The 20,918-nt window shown below is 46.8% G+C and overlaps 1 protein-coding gene across 4 annotated transcripts in view; it reads left to right on the top strand.

The window, feature by feature from the left end:
- Positions 1–9,911, top strand: part of CRTAC1 (cartilage acidic protein 1) — a 37,377-nt gene extending 27,466 nt beyond the window's left edge. For 2 of the 4 annotated variants that reach the window (XM_035132743.3, XM_035132744.3), the window contains exons 13-16: positions 2,420–2,462; positions 2,734–2,877; positions 8,975–9,100; positions 9,558–9,911. In XM_035132743.3, the coding sequence (XP_034988634.1) occupies positions 2,420–2,462; positions 2,734–2,877; positions 8,975–9,100; positions 9,558–9,688 (444 nt within the window). In that variant the 3' untranslated portion in view covers positions 9,689–9,911. Of the gene's footprint in view, positions 1–2,419; positions 2,463–2,733; positions 2,878–3,505; positions 4,849–8,974; positions 9,101–9,557 lie in introns of those variants that run through there. The other 2 variants (XM_060274678.2, XM_088670656.1) reach the window with 2 other exon arrangements.
- The last annotated feature ends 11,007 nt before the right edge of the window (positions 9,912–20,918 follow it).

Genomic DNA, 20,918 nt, shown 5'->3' with positions numbered 1-20,918 from the left:
CCACTGAGGGTGTCTCAGCAGGCAAAGGGGAATCCTGAGATTAGCAGAAGTGCAAATAAATAAATCTAAAAATAAAATATCAAAAGAGGGCAATTCCCTGTCTCTGAAAAGAAAGTGAAGGCTGAGTGTGTTCACTGGTCCCTAAGATTTGCAGTTCGCAGAGTATCATCTATAAAAAAACAAAAAATGGGAGAGAGTGACTTGCTTTAGCTGCTTGTGACTTATAGTATGCTGAAAGAAGATGCACTGCAATATTTTTTTGTAGGGGCCTCTTCTTCCTTCTTAAGAGTGAACTGTGGTGGTTGAGTGCCTGTCAAGCAAAATGGGGCCACCCAAAATTAAGACAGTGACTTCCAAGTAGTTGGAGGGGGCCCTAGATTTGCAGAAGAAGTTACTTTTGGGGATCGAAAGAAAAGGACAAGCTCACAGGCTACTATTGGGCAAGGTTTCCTCTCTCTTTCAAATGTCCTTTTCTTTGAAGGGACAGAGTTGGTGGTTACTTGCCCAGTCAGGCAACAGCCTTCCCAGGAGGGTGTCCACTTTCACATACCCCCCCCAAAAAAGAGGACACAAGTTGGCATGAAATTTGCAAACGTCAAGTTATACATATAGATGCAAACTGAAAAACAATTGCTATCATTTAAACAGAAATACAGGTGGAAAGACTCTGGCCAGGTGACCTGTGTATCTGCTCTGGCTGCTGTTTAAACATTAGCTACAGGTTCAGGGCCCCTGCTCACTTTCCCTTCTTAGAGTTCCTTATTTTTAAACTGGACTTGGACCAAGCAGACCTTTGATTAGAGGACTCCTTCAGGCTGATCAGATGGGCTAATTTCCTAATCCTGTGTTATGGGGTGGCATACAAATGCCACTAATAACATCAGTTATTTGAGTCTGTTCCCTTTCAGTGGTCTGTTTTGGAGCTCCCTGATTTGTGGCAGCAACAGTTCAACTGGTCAGGGAGGCTGTAAACCAGCTGAAGGGGCCTTGGTGTGCTAGACAGATAATAACTGAAATGACGTTTCTACAAAATGTGCTTCCGTCAGCTCAGTGAATTTCAACACTAGAGTTGCAGCAGCAGGAGGCACAGAATGGCTGGACAGTCCGTGCCAAAAAGTTCTGCAACACGACTTCTTCAGCTCTGGCTGCGGCAGGAATTGCTGGAGTTATTCCTAGTGAAGTGGTCCAGAGCAGACTTTGTCCTTCCCCTGCTCTGGTTCCTCTGCTGCCATCTGTCAAGTTGACCAATAAAGGCTGCTGAAGTTTGCAAAGAGAACCTGAATATTCACTTGGTTTGACTAAAGGTCTGGATATGAATTTGTACACCATCATCAGATAGTTGGACCAGTCATGTTCAGGTGGATGGGGAACCAGACAAGTGCAAGCTATGTAGGTTAGATAACCTCTCTGTTAGGTGAATGCTGAGTTGCAAAGTTCGAAAGCATGTCAAAGTGCTAGTAGATAAATAGGTACCACTACAGCGGGAAGGTAAACGGCGTTTCCGTGTGCTGCTCTGGTTTGCCAGAAGCGGCTTTGTCATGCTGGCCACATGACCTGGAAGCTATACGCCGGCTCCCTCGGCCAATAATGCAAGATGAGCACCGCAACTCCAGAGTCGGTCACGACTGGACCTAATGGTCAGGGGTCCCTTTACCTTTAATAGGACCTGCATCTACACCATGGAAATGAACAAGACTTGCTGCTGCCCATCCTCCCATAGAAACCCACTATCCAGAAATCTGATGTGGGTCCTTTACTGTGCATTATAGGAAATCACTTGCAAAGGATGCCCCATTTTCTTTTTTGAGGAATCGGCTCTGAATGTGAAGTGGGAAGGCTACGGGTCCAACAGGTTCTATATGTGAATCACAGAGTCTGGGTTTGGGTAGTCTGGTTGTAGCATTACTCCCACTGCTACACAGAACTGTTATAAATACTGGAGAGACGTGGAGTTGCAGCAAAATATGTCATCCCCCTTCATCACAGATCTTAGGAGGTCTAGAACAGCACGCAACTGACCCTTTCCTTCTTTGCTGCCCAGATTGCAGGACAGTGAATTTGCCCATTGCAAAACACTTGGAGGTGAAGAAATAGGCGCACAAGGAAATTGAGACCTTGGGGAATGATTGGGCAACTCATCTCATCTCCTGGCAGCTGTGAAAGCCCAACCTAGGTTCCCCTGCTGTTTTAAAGTGTTGAGCGGAAACTTTCCGTATACCTTTTCAGAACTGAGATGATAACAAAAAGAGACTTAAGGACTGAGAGCTACCACATTAGCTGCTATATGGTCTGAGGCAGGCACACAGACTCCCCGATTTCCTGGAAATAGCATCTTGGAGGAGGCAAGGTAGAGAGGGAGCCGAGGCTGGGAGGCAATTATGCAGCACATGGATAACACATTTCTCTCTTTCCCCCGCAGTGTGGCCAAGGCTTCTCTCAGCATGAGAACGGCCGGTGTGTTGGTGAGTCACCTGGAAGGGGCAGATGTGAATGGTGCTTGGGTGCAATTTCCTCTACCCACAACCGGGCTCAATGGGGCACGAGGCGGGCTCTTTGTGGCAGCTGTCTACAGCCGCACAGCTGTAGTCCCTGGGGATAAAGCAACAGCCCAACCGTGGTGTTAAGAGGCTGCTGTTAGATTCTGTCCTGTCCTGGGCCTCCATCACTCTCTCTTTCTCTCTCTTTACCCCCCTCCCTCCCTCCCTCCACCCGCCCTCTGCCCCCTTTCCTCAGATATGGATGAGTGTGCAGAATTCCCCTTTGTCTGCCCCAGGGGCAGGCCCATCTGCATCAACACATATGGCGGGTACCGTTGCCGCAGCAACAAGCGCTGCAACCGCGGCTTTGAGCCCAACGAGGACGGCACAGCTTGCGTTGGTGAGTGGTGGCTTTGGCAGAGCGGGGGGGGGGGAGAGAGAGAGGCACTCCCCACAGGGGCTGAGCCCTCCCTTGAAGCCACCCGAGCGGTGAAAAGTTTACCTGAGGCTGGGTTTTCTTTATTTCATAATGCCAAGAAGGGAAGGAGCAAGGGAAAGCAGTGAAGCCAGTGAGGGCCTGAGCTTGGAATCATGATCTCTGTACGTTGACCAATGAGAAGATGGCGTGGGGTGGGGGGGCACTGTAGCGCCTGCTTTGTATGCCATGTTCGGATGCCTGAGCAAAGGAGGAGAAGCGGTAAAGTATACCTTTGGGCCAAATGAGACACCTGGCACCTGGCATGGGTCTGGAAAAGCATAATAGTTGCCGAACAGCTGCAAAGCAGTGGGCAAAGAGTGCAGTTTGCAGGGAAGTGTGAAAATGGGTGCTTACTTCCCATACACACACACACACACCTGTTGCTTTCCTCTGTATGTTCAATGGTAGGTAGGGTTACCAGGCCCTTGTCAGGCAGCAAACATTTGGTTCAGCCCCTGAAGACCTTCCTCTTTGCCAACCGCCACTAACTCTTGCCTTGTCTTTCTCTTTCCTTCTCTCTGTCTCTCTTTCTGTTTCCCTCTCTGTGCAGCTCAAGTGGCCTTCTTTGGTGGATACCCTTCCTCGGGGAGCTGGCTGAGCCCCATCTTGCCCTCTGCCCCTCTTCTTCCACTTTGCCTCGGACTCTGCTTTCACTCCTATGCACTTTAAGCCTTGCCAATAAAGGACAAATAGCGGCCTTTATAGATGGAAGTGGCTTCCCCTGTACTCCTCCCCTCCAATCTCTCTCATCCAGTCTTCTCATGGGGGCCCCTGGGAACATGGACTGAGGTGGGGGCAGGCATCTTTGCAAAGGGCACTACGCAGCCCGCCGGACGACACTCTCTCACTAGTGTCACACCCCTTGCATGTTTTCTGAGAAAACAAGACAGGGCAGAGGCCCCACCAATGCTTTGTCTCCTCAGAGTGGCTGCCATCTTCCTAGGAGCTTGCCTTTAACCAAGATGGCGGCTCCCGCTGGTAGTTGCTTGCTTGGTTAAAACTGATAACAGTTACCCTGTGCCTGCTGGTTTGGCCTGTGACATGATTGCTTCCCTTCCCTCTTCCTCCTCCTGCTCCCCCAGCCCGACTGGACCGGGATTCACCTTGACCTTGTCTTACCAGTGTGTGTCTGAAGTTTAAACCCACCCGGTCTCTCCGCTCACTCCACCCAATAAACTCTACACTGTCTATAAGCACCTGCTTGCAGCTATACTTGGGGGTATGGGTGGGAATGCGGGGCCACAACTTATATTCAGAAGATCAACGTAGGCCAAGAATGAGGTGGTGCCAAGCTGTGTGCCAATTTCCTTTTGTGAGAGACACATGTGAAGCTTCAGGGAGATGGGTAGCCATAACAGCCGCAGGGCAAATGACTGCAGGCATTTGCACAGGACTTTGGCTACACACGAGGAGGCTTCAACTTGTAAGACAACTGCATGTTGACCATTTGTCTCCCAGCCAAGGCCATGCCATTCTGCTATTTAGTAGCTCAGTTGTTTGAGCTGTGGTGGACTTCTTCCCTATGCAAACAGCTCAACCAAAATCTTTGATCCCTTGCCATTTTGATCACGATTGCAGAATCTGTGGTCCTCCAGATGTTATTGGAGTCCTACTGGCCCAATAGTCAGGGGTGATGGGAGCTGTAATCCAACAACAACTGTTTTTTTTTTTAGATTATTCTAATGCATAACATGCACACAACAGAAGTGAGCAAAGCGCTCCATACCAAAGATTGTTACAAGGCAAAGGTAAGGGCGTCACATGGAAAACAGGTTTCCAGCATGGCCAATGCCTATTATACTATGAACACCATAACTGTGAAGGGGATATGCATGTTTGTAAATATGCAGTGCATATGTAAATAAAATGAATAAAAATGGGCATTACCCAGGGTGTCTTGATTGGCCATGATTTCTCCTTTGTGTTGATGGCTGTGCATTTCCCGTTCTCAAGTTATTGTGCTCCTGCCTTAGACACACTGAAAAACATGGTTGCTACAAAAAGCATTCAGTAAAGGAAGCCTAGAAGGCTCAGGCAAGTGATTTGCGCCACAAACCAGGAGGGGGGAAAGAGAAAAGGCAGAAATCCATGTAGGTACCAATCAACCTGACTTGGTAGAAGATACCTTCGCAAACCCTTGTGAAGGATCAAACCATTATCCTTGGACTACAAATCTGGATGAGCTTATGTTAAAATATATTGCAAGAACTAGAAGCCCTGAAGTTCTTCATTGGTTCAGATTAAAATCCAAGCCAGAGAAGGACTAAAAACGTCCTGTGTTCCTGCCTCCCATCCACCATTGCTCCTTCATTTCCATGCTTTTGTTTGCTTGTGTGTGTGCTTCAGCAGTCAAAGGGAGAGGACAGTTGGCATGCTGTGTGCCAGATGCGAGAAGTACTGGAAAGTGTAACTCTCCAGTAATCTATGCCGATAGTTCTGGGGAACTACATTTCCCAGTACATCTTGTGTCTAACACAGAACCAAAGCAGCATGCAGACAGTAGAGAGGGAAGGGGAGAAAGAGACCCCTCTCCCTTTCCGTGCTGTTGGAGGAGCAGCAAAGATATATGCAGAGGAACAAGGGGCTTGAGAGGGCATAGACAGGTGAATGGATATGGGTTGCCATTGTGAGGGTTTGGATAAATTTTTGGATCTTGTCATTTTGGGGCACAAGTGTGTCTGAAACAGGCTTGGAACTGAGTTCAACTTCCCTCTTTACTATTTTCTGAATTAGGGGTGGGATAGTTCATTCCTGCTCCCCATTCCCTACCCAGCTCAATTCCAAACCTAACTGCAAAGTTCATTCATCACTACCAATGAGTAAGTGATTTTCTTTTTGTTATTAAGGAAAGAAAAGAAACCCACACCTTTTGGGGACGGTTAATTATTTCCTGACCACATTTGACTATTCCTGAAACCTAAAATGATGCTTCTCATTCAACACCCTTCATAAGTTTATCTGGCTCTCTTTTGACTAATGACATTACTCTTCCTGCTTCTAGAGATACAGTTTCAGAATTTCATTCCATACATCTTTGTCTCATTTGCAGGCTAAATATGCTTCTTGTGGAGAGAACAGATCCCTTTGCTATTTTTGCTCATAGAATCCTAGGACTGGAAGGGGTCTTGTAGGCCGTCTTCAAATGTGGGAAGCCTGTGGATTGCTCTCTGCTTAACTACAATTCCCATCATATCTAGTCATTGGCCATGCTTTCTGCGGCTGATGGGAGCTGCAGTTTAGCAGAATCCCCACGCCTTACTTGATGCAGGAAATCCAAAATTACATCAAAATTAAACCCCAAATCCCAACAGTCAGCCTTTCAGCCTCTGCTTAGAACAGGCATCCCCAAATTTCCGCCCTCCAGATGTTTTGGATTACAATTCCCATCATCCCTGACCCCTGGTCCTGTTAGCTAGGGATCATGGGAGTTGTAGGCCAAAACATCTGGAGGGCCACAGTTTGGGGATGCCTGACTTAGAACATGTCTAGGAAAGGAGGGCCCAATCCCCACTGGACATGATTAGTTCCATTGCCAAAGTTCTCTTAGGTCTACTTCTGTCCTCTGGAATGCAGAGCTTTTGCAGTTCTTCAGCTTAAACAATCCTCTCTCCAATATGATGTAGAATCAAATCCAAGATATCTTGACCTCTTGGGGCTTGCCTCTAGAGGATTCTGTTTCTTGAAGCTTTTATTTGTTTGCCTGAAGTCCAGTCACATCTCTGGCATTGTCACCAGGACCCACATCTTCCTGATGGGAAATTCAGTTGGCCTTGCACTGCTGTGAAGCCTTTGTCCTCTTGAAAAGCAGAACTGCTTTTTCTTTGCAACCGTTTCACCTGTACAGAAGGAGCTGATCTATCTGGCCAGACTAAGCCTCAAAGAACAACAAGCCTCAAAGTCTGGTGTCGCCAAGAGAAAGCACCATTGCTACAGCACATCATTTATTTGCTGCATTTCAGGAGGGTCAGAACAGCTTCCCTTTTATCCATGCGCTGCGTGCTAAGGTCCATGTTGCATTTCTGCTGAGGACTCATTCAGTTGTGAGTCCACAGGGCAATTTTGCGGGGGGGGGTGTACATAACTATTGATTCTATCCCACCCTAGTCTCTTCCTATCCTTGACCTTCCCCATCACTGTTATCAGTGAAACTAACACAAGAAACGTAGTAAGTAAGAAGCAGAGGGGAGGCAGGGCAGCAAGCGCTCCACATCATGGCTGATTAAAAAATCCCGCATCCGGTCTTCTGCACTAGGTATGGGTTTACATGCCCTAAAGACCGAGTTTGAAATACATCTTGTGCAGGAAGCTAAAAAGGCCGGACGCAATTGTTCAGGGATAATTTGAATCTGGGACATCTTTATTTACAGTGTGTCTAGAGAGTGGGAAGAATCACAGAATCATAGAATGGTAGAGTTGGAAGGAACCCAAGGGTCATCTAGTCCAACCCCCTGCAATGCAGGAATCTCAGCCAAAGCATCCGTGACAGATGACCATCCAACCTCTGCTTTTAAAAGGAGAGTCCACCACCTCCCGAGGGAGACTGTTCCACTGTCGAACAGCACTGACTGTCAGAAAGTTTTCTTCTTTCTTGTAACTTGAAGGCATTGGTTTGATGTGGGGCTCCAGATTCTGAACAGCTCATCTTGGGAGAGCACAGGTTCCAGTCCAGATTGGAGACATTGGCCATTTGATAGCCCATTAGGTGCCTTCCAGCTCCATGATCCTGTGCTTCCGGCCCCATTTTAAACCCTCAGGGGTCTTTGCTGCTGATTTATATGACCATATTTCTTAGAAAGGTAAGTCCTCAGATATGTCTAAAATTTAGAAAGAGAGAGAGAGAGAGAATTGACATACCACTATGCTGCTGATGGAGAAGCAGAAATGCATGTAGATTCCATGATAGTTTGATTGGAAGCAGACCTCAGGGGATAAACAGTGGCAATACGATGTGCACATATATGCCGTGTGAGTCACATGTTCACAAGTGTGTGCCTGAATGAACCAGAAATGTGAGTGAACGTTGGTGTGCCACACAAGGGTGCTGATAAGTGTTGGCCGTATCATTCTTTGCCATGTGCTCAAATGTGTATTACCTAAATACACATGTGCCTGCATGAGCTATGTGTCTGGATTGTGTGCCTTGCCTAGTTCTAGGGAACTGAACTCTTGAGGGGCTCTTGCTTTCCGTACACCTGACCTAGCAGGGGCACTGAGATACCTACAGCTGGAATAGAGGCTAGAATCCCAATCTGCCGCATCACCCCCTTGCTGTGCTGCGAAGGTCACATACTCTGGGCATCTGGGCTATGGTTCCATAGAGCTTCCATTGATCAATTAAAAAGTAGACGTGTCACTTGGTCAGATAAGTCCGAGAGCACAGCCTGAAGGAGTGACCAAGCCTTTTCTTGCTTCTTTGCTGCATATCCAGATGGCAACAATCAGATAGGACACTGGTGCCCTCTGGAGGGGAAAAAGAATCAGCAGCCTATCATTGCAAGCTTTCCCCACACCAGAGTACAGTAGTGGACATGGGGAAACACTACTTTCCCATGCTAAGCACTGATGCCTGGATAGTCTCTCAGATCATCTCCTTGGAAATGGAGCACAGTTCATGCTCTTGATAAAACTTGCTTCACTGTCCACTGGGTGCAAAATGGCTTTCCTCTGGATCTCTTTAGAGGCTTCACTAACCTGCTAAATGGCTAAATATAGGGTGCCACCTGAGCCACCTGTCACAAAGGCTTGCTGCCCCATTGAGGTCTGCATAATTAGTTGCCCTGGCCAGGTTTTCACCCCCACCCCAGCAATTTGGGGGTGGTGATGGTCATGGGAATTTGGGGCACGTTTTTACAAGGCTGACCTTGAGGGTTTCAGGAATGGGAATCTAACCATGTTTTCCCCAGTGGGAATAGCTGTCTGAGAGGTGCCCATGAGGTTTCCTCGTGAGGTTGGAGACACATGTGTGAACAGGAACACTTAACCACTGCTGCGCTCACTATGATCCTTCCTCTCTGCCCAGACATAAATGAGTGCACCTATGGTCTGCATAACTGCACCCACGTCTGTGTCAACACACAGGGTGGGCATTCCTGCCACTGCCACCCTGGCTTCAAGACTGATCCCCAAGATGCCAACAAGTGCCTGGGTAAGTTTTTAAGCTGTCTTTTATTAATATTTTAATTTTTTTTGTAAACCTCTGCAAGCTTTTATTACAATCAAGCAGTATATACATTTTGTTATTTTGTTGTTTTAAATAGTAGCCAGTATCCGCTGAGCAGGCCAGCAGCTGGTGCTCCAAAAAGTCTGCAAGCAATGAGCCACCAGACCTTCCATGGTGGCAGGCATTGTCATAGCATGTCCTCTTCTAGGTCCCTCTGGGGTGTTCCATGGCACAAAACTGTGGAAGAGCTGGGTCAGCGACTACCTCTTGCATTAGGAACTAGAGTAACCGTTTGCTGCAGGCATCATTTTTTCATTTTTTCAGCTGCAAGGAGTAGGCTCCAAGGAGCTGGTTTTCCTTGATGCTGGGCACTCTGTTGAAATCCCCGCTGGTATCTGCTCCTCCCGCTGGGTGAAATATGTCTCTTCCTTCTGTTTTTCAGATGTAAATGAGTGCAGAGAAAGACCAGCCCCGTGTGATCACATCTGCCACAATGAGCCTGGCTCTTTCCATTGCCACTGCCAGCAAGGCTTCTCCTTGGGGGCAGACAGGCGGCGCTGTGTGAAGAACTGATTCAGTGGCAATGGTGTTACACTGTGGGCACTGCCAGCTGGAGTGCATGCCCAGCATTAGTGGCTCATGCGATAGACAATGCCCAGCTTCCATGTGGCAAAAAGGACAATTTCTCTCCCCCAAGTTAGTGATTCCATTTCCTCCAGGTGAACCCACTAGAACCGAATCACCCTTTCCTTGCTTTTCTTGAATAATAATAAAGCTCTTTCCTGACTCTCGCGAAGAACTTCGGGGTTTATTTTCCCAGGTACTGCAATGCAACAAAGTTCAGAGATTCCTGCTGTGGAGTCATCTTTGTAAGCCTGAGGACCAGGCAAAGCATTCTTGAGTTCAGCCCAAAATGACTTCCTAGCTCAACACAATGTAACAAATGCAACCTAGGACAGTGGTGGTGAACCTATGGCATGTGTGCCAGAGGGGGCACTCAAAGCCCTCTCTGTGGGCACACGCGCCATCGCCCCAGCACAGAGCCGGCAGAAGGCACAGGCGGTGCATAGAATCCTCGGCTCAAATGGGGCAGCCGAGCAGCCGCCTTCCTCCTCCTCTTGCCCAGTGCCAATGGGAGGCTCCGGGCAGGGCGCGTCATGCAGGAGCTGGCAGGGGTGGATGGTATCACTGGCGAGCCTCAAGAAGCCACTTTGTTCCAGTGCTGGGTAGCCAGGTAGGGCTGCCTCCACCCCATGCTCATCGCCCCTCACCCAGCACCAGGGCTCCGGGCCCCACCGTGCCATGATTGCCTCCCACTTGCTGGCGTACTTCTTCACCAAGCTGAACCACAACCAAGTGTAGCGGGTGAGGATGCACCCAGGGCCATGCCGGACATCCTGTGTAGCGGCTGGTCGGGGCTGGGCGAGGGAGCAGGGAAAACACTGTTGGAATTTATTTTTTCTAAAACCTGCTCCGGCTGCTGCAGAAACAAGTATTTTATCCTAACAGAGAAGATGAGTAGCTCATAGAGAAAACAAACCCAGTCTCGTGGTGGTGATGTCAAAACATATTAACTACACTTACCTTAATGAAGGCAAACAACGGTTCTGAGAATGGGTAATTGTTGGTTTAATGAACGGCAAAATGATCGATATGCATCTTCTCTTTCAATGCAAACACTGAGAGAGCTTGCCTAGACTTCACACAAATTCCCCAGATACAATGCAATATGGTAACCAGGCTAAATAGGAGTCAGAGTAGTGACAGCTACTGCAGAATATGCACCGATTCAGGTTAAATTGCCATGTTGGCACTTTGCGATAAATAAGTGGTTTTGGGGTTGCAGTTTGGGCACTCTGTCTCTAAAAGGTTTGCCATCACTGACCTAGGGGTTTTGTGACAGGGCAGTCCTGCATAACACTCTGCAGGGCGTATGAGGCAAGATGCTGTTCAGCAGTCGGAGCAGGTGGAATTTATCAAGGGGCTGTTCGGACAAAATTCCTACATGACGCTGACCTTGTGACAGGCTACTTATCACAATGTCACCATCATTCGCCTGGGAGACCAAGCTCAAGAAAACGATCTCCACTTGTTTCCTGGAAAACCCATTTTTTAAAAGGTTGAGCCAGAAAGGAAATTGGCTCTTGAATGTTAGTGCTGTGCTTAAATCCCAGCTTTAAATGCTACAATCACATTACTGCTTATTTTATAATCGGGCAAGTAATGACGCTTGAGCAACACACAACCAGGAAAAATCTTCTCTTTGGTGAGGAGCCTCTCCTTGTTACTGATGGGAGCCAGAACTTCCAAGTTCCTTCTGGGCAGCTCTGGCATATTTCTGTAGCCAGATAATCAATAGATAAGGCCAGAAGCAGGTGATTTGCAGGATCTACTGCAGAGCAATCTATATTTAAAAATATCTGAAGAAGAAGAAAAATATCTGCATGCACACAAAAGCTCATACCAATGACAAACTTAGTTGGTCTCTAAGGTGCTACTGGAAGGAATTTTTTTAATCATATTTTAAAATGTATCGTATGTTTGCTTAAATATGGATATATTTATACAAATGCAGACAAGCTGAATGATCGCAAATGGAAAGGAAAGGCACAACTTCTTGCTACAAACCCGGTCAGCAGTGGATAGTTTATATAAAACGTTTTGATGTTCACATCATCTCATATGCGGAACAATTCCTTGGGTATTAAAAAAAACACCTTTGTGCACTTTGTGACCGGTGAAGTCTCTAGGGTGAATCCTTCAGGGAGTTATAATTGGGAAAAACAAGCATCAGTTGCTGGGGAAGAGTCAGGGACCTGGTTTGTAGCAGTGAATGGCAATGCTCCAAGCAGCCTGTCTTCTTCATTTCCCACAATACCCTGCAGTGATGCTACACCAGTAACACCATAGGAAATTGGAATGGTGGTTGCTTAGAGGGTGGTGGGTGCATTTTAGTTCTTCTTAGTGGAGCCCAGAACAGATGTCAGCAGTGGGCCCTGCCAGGGCCCTGGGGCCCTGGAAGATGCCCAAGGATGATGAGTGCTGACACCAACCCTGCAGGGACCAATAGCCCACTTTGGCTACTTGCCTGGTTTTGACTTGCTTCAGGCTGCCTGTCATTTTTACCAGCCCACTTAATCTCATACTGCTACATCTCCCATGTTCATTTGGTTGATTGCCACTGTCTGCAGATTAAGAAGCCAGCAGACCATGATATCAATGTTCCCCCCACCCCCTTATCTTTCACCACCATGCAGCCCAGCTGCATGATTTATCACACCAGCAGTAACTAGGGGGGGGGTTGCGGTAGGAGGGGACAGAGGGTGGATAAGATGCAGGCGCTGAACCCTGATGTGGGTGTGGTAGTGGAATAGTCCCTAAAACTCCTGAGCCCCCCTGCAGGGGGTGGCTCATCATGAACGCAGCTGAGAAACAAATAGGAAACAGAGACCCCTGTTCACTAGCCTTCACTAGCACAGAAACACAAATGTACATCAGTCAGAGCTTTTATTGGACAGGCTCTGTGACGGAGTGGGTTATGAAAGCAAGAGAGGTATAGGACTCCCCACCTTCTGGCTACAGTGGGACTCCTGTGTCCCCAGATCACTGACAGTCAGAGGTGGCCTGCAGGGAGACAGGTTTGTCATTAGCTGCAGCTGAGATGGTTTTACCTTAGTCAGAAAGAGTGAAAACTGATAGGAATAATGTAATCATCTCAATTTATAGCTAATCTAGTACATTGGTATCAGAATCACTTCTGTCATTTCTCTGTCTTCCAGGCTTCCACCACAATTTTCCTACTTCTTGCAGATGTTGGCTCTGTGAGATATATATATATATATATATATATATATATATATATATATATATATATATATATATATATGGAGCTGATTGTCAAGAGGCTTAAGGCTGGCATTGAATCGTCATGGAAAGTTAAGATAGTGTTGCTAGATCTCTGTCACGGTGTCTGTAATGTTCAGTGATTATCACACAAATAATTTGTGTTTGCTAATAGCAAAATCCATAATCCAGTTAAGCTCAAACACTTGGATCTAAACTGCTTTTAGTCATCATCTGAAATCTATGCCAGCCAGCTGAGCTGAGGAGTTCTATGGAATAGGCAGCCTGGTCCACACCTCAGATCAGATTCAAGATGCTAATACCGTTTCAGTAATGTCACATGATCTTACATCTCTAATTTAGCATTTTCGAATCATCCTGAACATCAAATCCTGCACTGTGTTTACAAAATGACAGGGCCATTTGTTATCTTATGTCAGCCCAAGCTTCCCAACTCATCTGTCACATCCCTCCCCCCCCCTTGACATGATTTGCTGGAGGGTGTAATGTATATTCAGAAAGGTTTGGATTACATCATAGTCAAGTGCATCAAAATTAGACTCTGTGGTGCCACATTCGTTCCCTTTCCCTAAAGATCTAGGGGTACACGACTTCCATAATTCCCTGCTTCTTCCACAAACAACTCTGCAGCCAACACACACAGAGGCCAGCAATTGAGGGAAGTGATGGTTCCCAGGCCCGCCCACCTCTTATTGTGCTGAATTCCCAGGCAATGGACCTTCATACCCACCTAATATCTTCTATCTTCTTCACTGTAGAATCTACAGTGTTCCTCATCTAGGCATGCTTTGAACTGCAGAATACTTTCCCCCAGCTGAGGGCACTAAACACCACAGCATTAGCTCTGAAGACCCATGGGGAGGGGAATAAAAAGACAGAAGCTAAAGCCTCAAAGAATCAAGGACAGGCATCCCCAAACTGCGGCCCTCCAGATGTTTTGGCCTACAACTCCCACGATCCCTAGCTAACAGGACCAGTGGTCAGGGATGGTGGGAATTGTAGTCAGGGCCGGCTTGTCGTAGATCCCCCGGTGGCGCAGGGCACCATGGCGCCGGCCCGCCAGGAGGGCTCGCGGCGCCCTCCCGCTGTCCGGCCGTTTCGTCGGTCCGCTGCGGAGCTGCGCGCGGCGCCCACCTGGGAAACGGGGCGGGAGGGATCCGGAGAGATCCGGCGCACCATGGCGACAGGGGCGCTTAAGACGGCGCTGATTGTAGTCCAAAACATCTGGAGGGCCGAAGCTTGGGGATGCCTGATCAAGGACCATAGAGTTGCAAGGGACCCTGAGGGTCATCTAGTTCAACCCCCTGCAATGCAGGAATGTCAACTAAGGCATCCATGACAGATGACCACCCAGCATCCAATGAGCTGTGACTGAATGGCACTCTTTACCCTAGACTCCAGCCTCTGGTGCATGTGGACCATCAGCCTGGTCCCCAGGTACATAGGTAACTGCAGAAGAGCAGATCAGGCTATTGGGCTATCTAACTCAGGTTGGCGCTGTGGGTTAAACCACAGAGTCTAGGGCTTGCTGATCAGAAGGTCGGCGGTTCGAATCCCTGCAACGGGGTGAGCTCCCGTTGCTCGGTCCCAGCTCCTGCCCACCTAGCAGTTCGAAAGCACATCAAAGTGCAAGTAGATAAATAGGGGCCGCTCCGTCGGGAAGGTAAACAGCGTTTCCGTGTGCTGCTCTGGTTCGCCAGAAGCAGCTCTGTCATGCTGGCCACATGACCCGGAAGCTGTCTGTGGACAAACGCTGGCTCCCTCGGCCTATAGAGCGAGATGAGCGCCGCAACCCCAGAGTCGGACACGACTGGACCTGATGGTCAGGGGCCCCTTTACCTTTACCTTTAACTCAGGTTTGGTCTTTCTAGGAAATAGATAAGGATGATGCCTTCTGTGGAAGTTGATGAGAAATAAGGAAATAAAGCTGATGTGGAAGATAGGTAAAACAAGGCCATAGCAAGCACGGCTCTCATTGACGCAAGAGTCAATAAAACTAAAGAGTATCCATTTCACAGAGGCAAAGGGTCTTGCCCTTTCTGGCAGCTCATTTGTGTGATCTTCAGATGGATGGAAGAGATTCATAGGATGCATTCACACTTCCTTATATATCATTTGATAGTTCACCACTCACTGATACTACTTCATGGCTCTCAGCTAAATGTGTGAAAAATATTGGGCCCAGGGTTACATTAGGTAGTTTGAATGCTCTATCTGCTGTGGTTGATCTGTGATGACTGTTTCACCTGTGGAAGTCATCACTTGATGTTACGTTCATCAAGGGATGAGTGGGCCTTTAATAGAACCATATTTTAAAAACACAACACAAAATAGTTATCCATCCATACTATTCTGAACACAAACACAGCCTGTCATAGTTTATACAGTTGATACGGTTTTACAGCATTTATTGTACAGTGTTTATTGCTGTGTTGGTCCTACGGAAACAGAGGCACAGAATCAATAAGACCTTTTACTGAACCAACAACCAGTGTCATGATGAATCACTGATCAAACAATAAAGGATATTGCTGCACCATATTCCGAGGAGCATAGAATTGTTGAAAGGGACCACAAGGGACGTATAGTCCAATCCCCTGCAATGGCTGCACTGGCTCCCGGTGGAGTACAGGGCCAAGTTTAAGGTGCTGGTTTTGACCTTTAAAGCCCTATACGGCCTAGGACCCTCGTACCTACGGGACCGCCTCTCCTGGTATGCCCCACGGAGGACCTTAAGGTCCATAAATAACAACACTTTGGAAGTCCTGAGCTCCAAGGAGGTTAGATTGGCCTCAACCAGGGCCAGGGCCTTTTCAGCTCTCGCCCTGGCCTGGTGGAACGCCCTACCACAGGAAATCAGGGCCCTGTGGGATTTGACATCTTTCCACAGGGCCTGCAAGATGGAGCTGTTCTACCTGGCCTTTGGGCTGGACTTGGTCTAAACCCCCCCCCCCAAAAAAAAATTTCATTTTATTTTATTTATTTATTTATTTATTTTGATGGAGCCCCTTATATGGGATTTGTATATAAATTTTCCCTCGGCTCTTTTTGCTGGCCCATGTAGGACCAGCATGGATAGTTGGCCCCGGTGAATATTTGACGTTTTCTCCCCTTATGACTTTGATATATAGGCTACCACTAAAACTAGGCTGCATTTTAAGCTGCATTTTAAACTGTATTCTTATATTTTAATCAACTGTTTTTGTTTTGTTTTTTAATGTTTTTACTGTATTTATATTCAGTGTTAGCCGTCCTAAGCTTGGTCTGGACCAGGGAGAGCGGGGTATAAATAAAATTTATTTATTTATTTATTTATTTATTTATTTATTATTACTACATTTATTACTACATATTATTACTACTAGGCCCAACATGGGGTTTAAACCCACGACCCTGGGATCAAGAGTCTCTATTCTATTATGCCTTCTAATTGTTTGTGTAAACATGGTCCAACATGGTGGAAAAGAGAGTCATCCATAGATTGGGCATTCAAAAGTAGAAGTCTGTGGTTCTACATCAGGCATCCCCAAACTTCAGCCCTCCAGATGTTTTGGACTACAATTCCCATCACCCCTGACCACTGGTCCTGTTAGCTAGGGATCATGGGAGTTGTAGGCCAAAACATCTGGAGGGCCGCAGTTTGGGGGTGCCTGTTCTACATTATTGCTATTACTACTGTTATTTAAAATAATGTAAGGTTTTCCATGGAGACAATCCATGGTTATGGCAAGGACTTGGTGTACTGAATAAATAAATATTTTTAGTGCCAATGCCGAAATCTGCAATCTATATAAATTATGCAAGTTGGGGGAATATGTACACTTCTCTTATTTTGCATAATTCATTCTTCAATTATTTATATTTTGCATAATTTATTCTGCCTTTCCTAGTCATGGGAAGGGCAAAGAACACGGAAGGCTTGTTCCTCTGCCACTGCTAAACTTATACAGGTCTCTACAGGTCCTGAGATTTCAGCAGATATTGCCCACGTTGCTTTTCAGCACACCTTCACAGCCCAAAGGGCTAGAAGCTTCACTTTTCAAAAACCACAAAAGCTGAGATTAACATGAAACATCCTGTTCTCAGTCCAGAATTCTGTGCTCTTTTGGAGTTTGAACTATATATACTCCCTCGGCCAGTAAAGCGAGATGAGCGCCGCAACCCCTGAGTCGTCTGCAGCTGGACCTAACGGTCAGGGGTCCCTTTACTTTTTAGAGCCCTGGTTATGCCTCTTAAAATCCTTCACCACTTGAGGGTGCTGTGATACAGACATGAATTTCAGAAGACCTGCAGGGCTTTACAACCTCATGGTTAGAATATTTCAAGTAAAAATAATAATGAATTCACACATAGGTTTTCTCTGAATCGCTGCAATCCATGCCAAAGTATTGGTCCCAGTCCCCATACCCCTGCATGCTACAGTTGGCTATGAATGAGAATCCCTATGCAACACATTGTCTGTGGTCAATGCTTTCGGTGGTGGAGGCAGGGCAAAGGGAAAGCTTGGATTAAGAATTCTGTCTCCCAGACTAGTGTCACGGTCCGGTCAGTGGGCAGTTGAAGCCCCGGCTGAGGACGTCAGGACCGGGGGCAAGATGGCGGTGCGGGAGCAGGGCCGAGAGTCCGGTTGACAAGGGGGCCGAGGGTCAAGCAGGCAGGAGTCGCAAAGTCGAGGGTCCAAAGGTCAAGAAGCAGGGAGTCGGGCAGGCAGAGGTCAGGAGGCAGGAGTCCCAAAGCCAAAGGTCCGAGGGTCAGGAGGCAGGAATCATGACGGCGAGGGTCAGGAGGCAGGAAGCAAGAGGCCAGACACAGCAAGGCAGAGAACGTGTTGCTGTGGCAAAGAGCCGAAGGGAAATGCTGGGCTTGTATCCCCCTGGCTCTTGCCACCAGGTGCAGTGAGTTATCAAGTGGCTTCACCTGAGCAGCCGTGCCTTGCTTCCCCAGAACAAGCTCAGGAGGGCCCCAGTCCTGCAAAGTCCATACTCCTGACAACTAGATCATTGGCCATGCTGATCACCTGTCAGGGAAGTCTTGCACAAACTTGATCAAGCAAGCGCTACCAGGGACAAGAGATGCTGGTGAAGTTCTCTTGAGCCATATCAGGCTCAGAAATGAACTCCTGGGGCTCATAAAGCCCACTTTAAATGAGAGGTGAGTGTTACAAGCCAACAAACTCTTATCTGGCTTGGTTCACATGCTTTTCTGATATGTATTATTACACTGCTGTAAGTTCTGAATAACTGAGATCTTGGTGAAGGCACAGAGAGGCACAGCAGAAGATCCGCATCAGTTTCCCCCAACCTAGCGCCCTCAAGATGTTGCACTATAACTCCCATCATCCCTGACCATTGGCCATGCTGGCTAGGGCTGATGGGAGTTGTAGTCCAGCAAGCAGCGGGCAGGGAAGGCCGACCTACATAAGCCTTGACACCAAACGATCCATGGAAAGCAAGTGAGGGCAATGCTATGTTCACACTCCCGATGGACTGCCACTCTCACGCCACCTAACACCAACAAGCCTGTGGAAAAGAGATTTGTGGCAGTTGTTGGAATTTTATGTGGTTAAAGCTGCCCATTAAATCAGCATCATCTAGTATGAGGGAACGAACATGAAAAAGTGTGCAGAAATGGTATGAGACTGTTTCAAATGAATATATCTAATTGTCAAGGAGGGAGGTGGGAGCAGATAAACAATAACTCACAAGGCGTCCATGAAGTTAACTCTTCATTCAAAGAAACAAACAGCTCAAGAAGACAGGCCCAGTGAGCACAGCAACTCTTTCCAGCAGATCTTGCCCCATTGAGGCAGTTGCAAGGACTGAATGTTCCCACTTCCCCACAACCCCCTAAGTCTCCTTCCCATGCAGCCTGAGACTTCTTTGCCGTGTCTGTCTATGCTCCTTTTCATACCTCCATGGTATGAAGGGGGGGGGGAGACTCCCTGGCTTCCTTCAGCAGCCTGCCTGATCTCTGCCTCTTGGCGCCCCTCCTCTCCAGCCTCTGCCTCTGCCTGATTCTGGACTGCTCTCTGTCCCAGCCTCTTCCTGCTCACTAAACGCTGTTGTCTCTTCAGCTTCTGCCACCACCACCTCCCAGTCTGCCCCCTCTTCTCCCTCTGACCACGCATCGCCATCCCACCACCAGTCCCCTGGCTCTGAGCCTTCTTCCCCTGGGGGTTCCCCAGCTGGTGCCTCCCACTACTCCTCTGCCTCCAGCCAGCCCATGATACTAATTTGAAACTGTGTTAGAGAGGATATAAGGAACAAACGTCATTCCAGCATATGTGGTAGGCTTGTGAAAATGTGTCGCAGTTTTAGCCTGTGGTCTTTGCAGAAATTCCTAGAATGACTGGACAGTAAGTGATGAAATCTCCAGTATTGGTCCTGTTAAACTTTTCTCTCTCTTCAATACAACAATGGGGATTGCCATTCCAAACCTCTAATTGGATAGATTCTCGCAGCTGCCTGGCAAGTTGTTGCTCAATGGACCGAAAGAGTGCCCCAATAGCTCATTGGTATAAGATGGGCTGGCAAGTCACTTTGGTGGATAAATTAACGAACAATCTAAAGAAGTATAAAGATTCTTTTGCAGCAGATTGGCAAGATGAAATGCAAACAAATATCCTAGACCTAGAAGTATACAAAAAATTCTGGCTGCTATGAACATTGTGGGTTTGAATTTTGATGCTTCCTGATGGACTATACTGACAGAAAAATGTTTTTAAAATTATTTTACTCCCCTTTTCTCCTCTATGTTATGAGGCAGAGATTGTTCTGTACTGTTAATATTGTGTTATTAGTTTTTTTAAGTAATAAATATAAAAGGGGGGGGAGAACACCCGGTGCTATGGGACTTCATCTTTCTTTCCTTCCCCTTGCTGCCCTTGCACACCCTCACAATCTACTCTGGACCATGCTAATCTTCTCTGTATCATTCCAGTTTTAGCATGAAGGGGTGGATGGGAAGTCAAATGTGCATGATGGAGTGTTAATTTGAAAATATTGTACAATTACCTTTTATTTTTCAGTGTGTGTGTGTGTGTGTGTGTGTATGTGTGTATATGTATGTATGTATGTATATATATATATATATATATATATATATATATATATGTATATGTATATGTATATATGTATATATATGTCCCCATTTGTACATTAATGTCCCCATTTGTACATTTGTATTTTATACATGGTGTGAGCAGCTTGAAGGATGCCAATCAGAAACCTACTGATTATATTATTATTATTATTATTATTATTATTATTATTATTATTATATCCAAACTAACTTTGTTTATTAACATGGTCATCACTGTTATGGGCAAAGCTCTGAGTGCTGGAAGGGTGCAGGGCCTTTTACACAAACCCGACTCTGTTTCTTTGCATAGGTCACATCAGTGAGACAATCTGCATGTGAAAACCTGTCATCTGTTGATGAAGCTCATTTGCTAGCTTTAGAGCAATTGTCTGCAGACCTACTTGTGTATGAGTACCACCAAGCCAGGCAGCAGGTCAGCTGAACATCAGTTCCATTGATATCTTCAAACAAAACAGGTGAATCTGCATAGTGCATATGAAACCAGCAAAGTCTCTGGTGATCATGATTCCAGCATCTGCCTTGTTTGTTTCAAGAGCGGTGCTAGCACCAGTTAAATGTTAAATGCATACTTCAACCACACATCAGTGGCTCTAGAATCAAGCATATGCATAAAGGTCCAATTAAAGAAGAACAGGGTCCTAAAAGTGTGATACTACTGATAGTTCTACTCCTCGATCATCCAGGCAATGCATACTATATACTATATAGATTCCACCATTTCTACTAATGGGTTATGCAGCCTTAAGACAACAGCATGGGTGGCTGTGAATGAAATATATGCGCGGGAGCCAGGTCTATTACTTATTAAGAGAACAGATAGGAAGAAAGCCACACTTGT

The sequence above is a fragment of the Zootoca vivipara genome, chromosome 5 (genome assembly GCF_965207765.1).
Source record: "Zootoca vivipara chromosome 5, rZooViv2.hap1.1, whole genome shotgun sequence".
Classification (NCBI taxonomy): domain Eukaryota; kingdom Metazoa; phylum Chordata; class Lepidosauria; order Squamata; family Lacertidae; genus Zootoca; species Zootoca vivipara.
The sequence above is the reverse complement of the archived record's forward strand: the minus strand, read 5'-3'. Positions and strand labels throughout refer to the sequence as shown.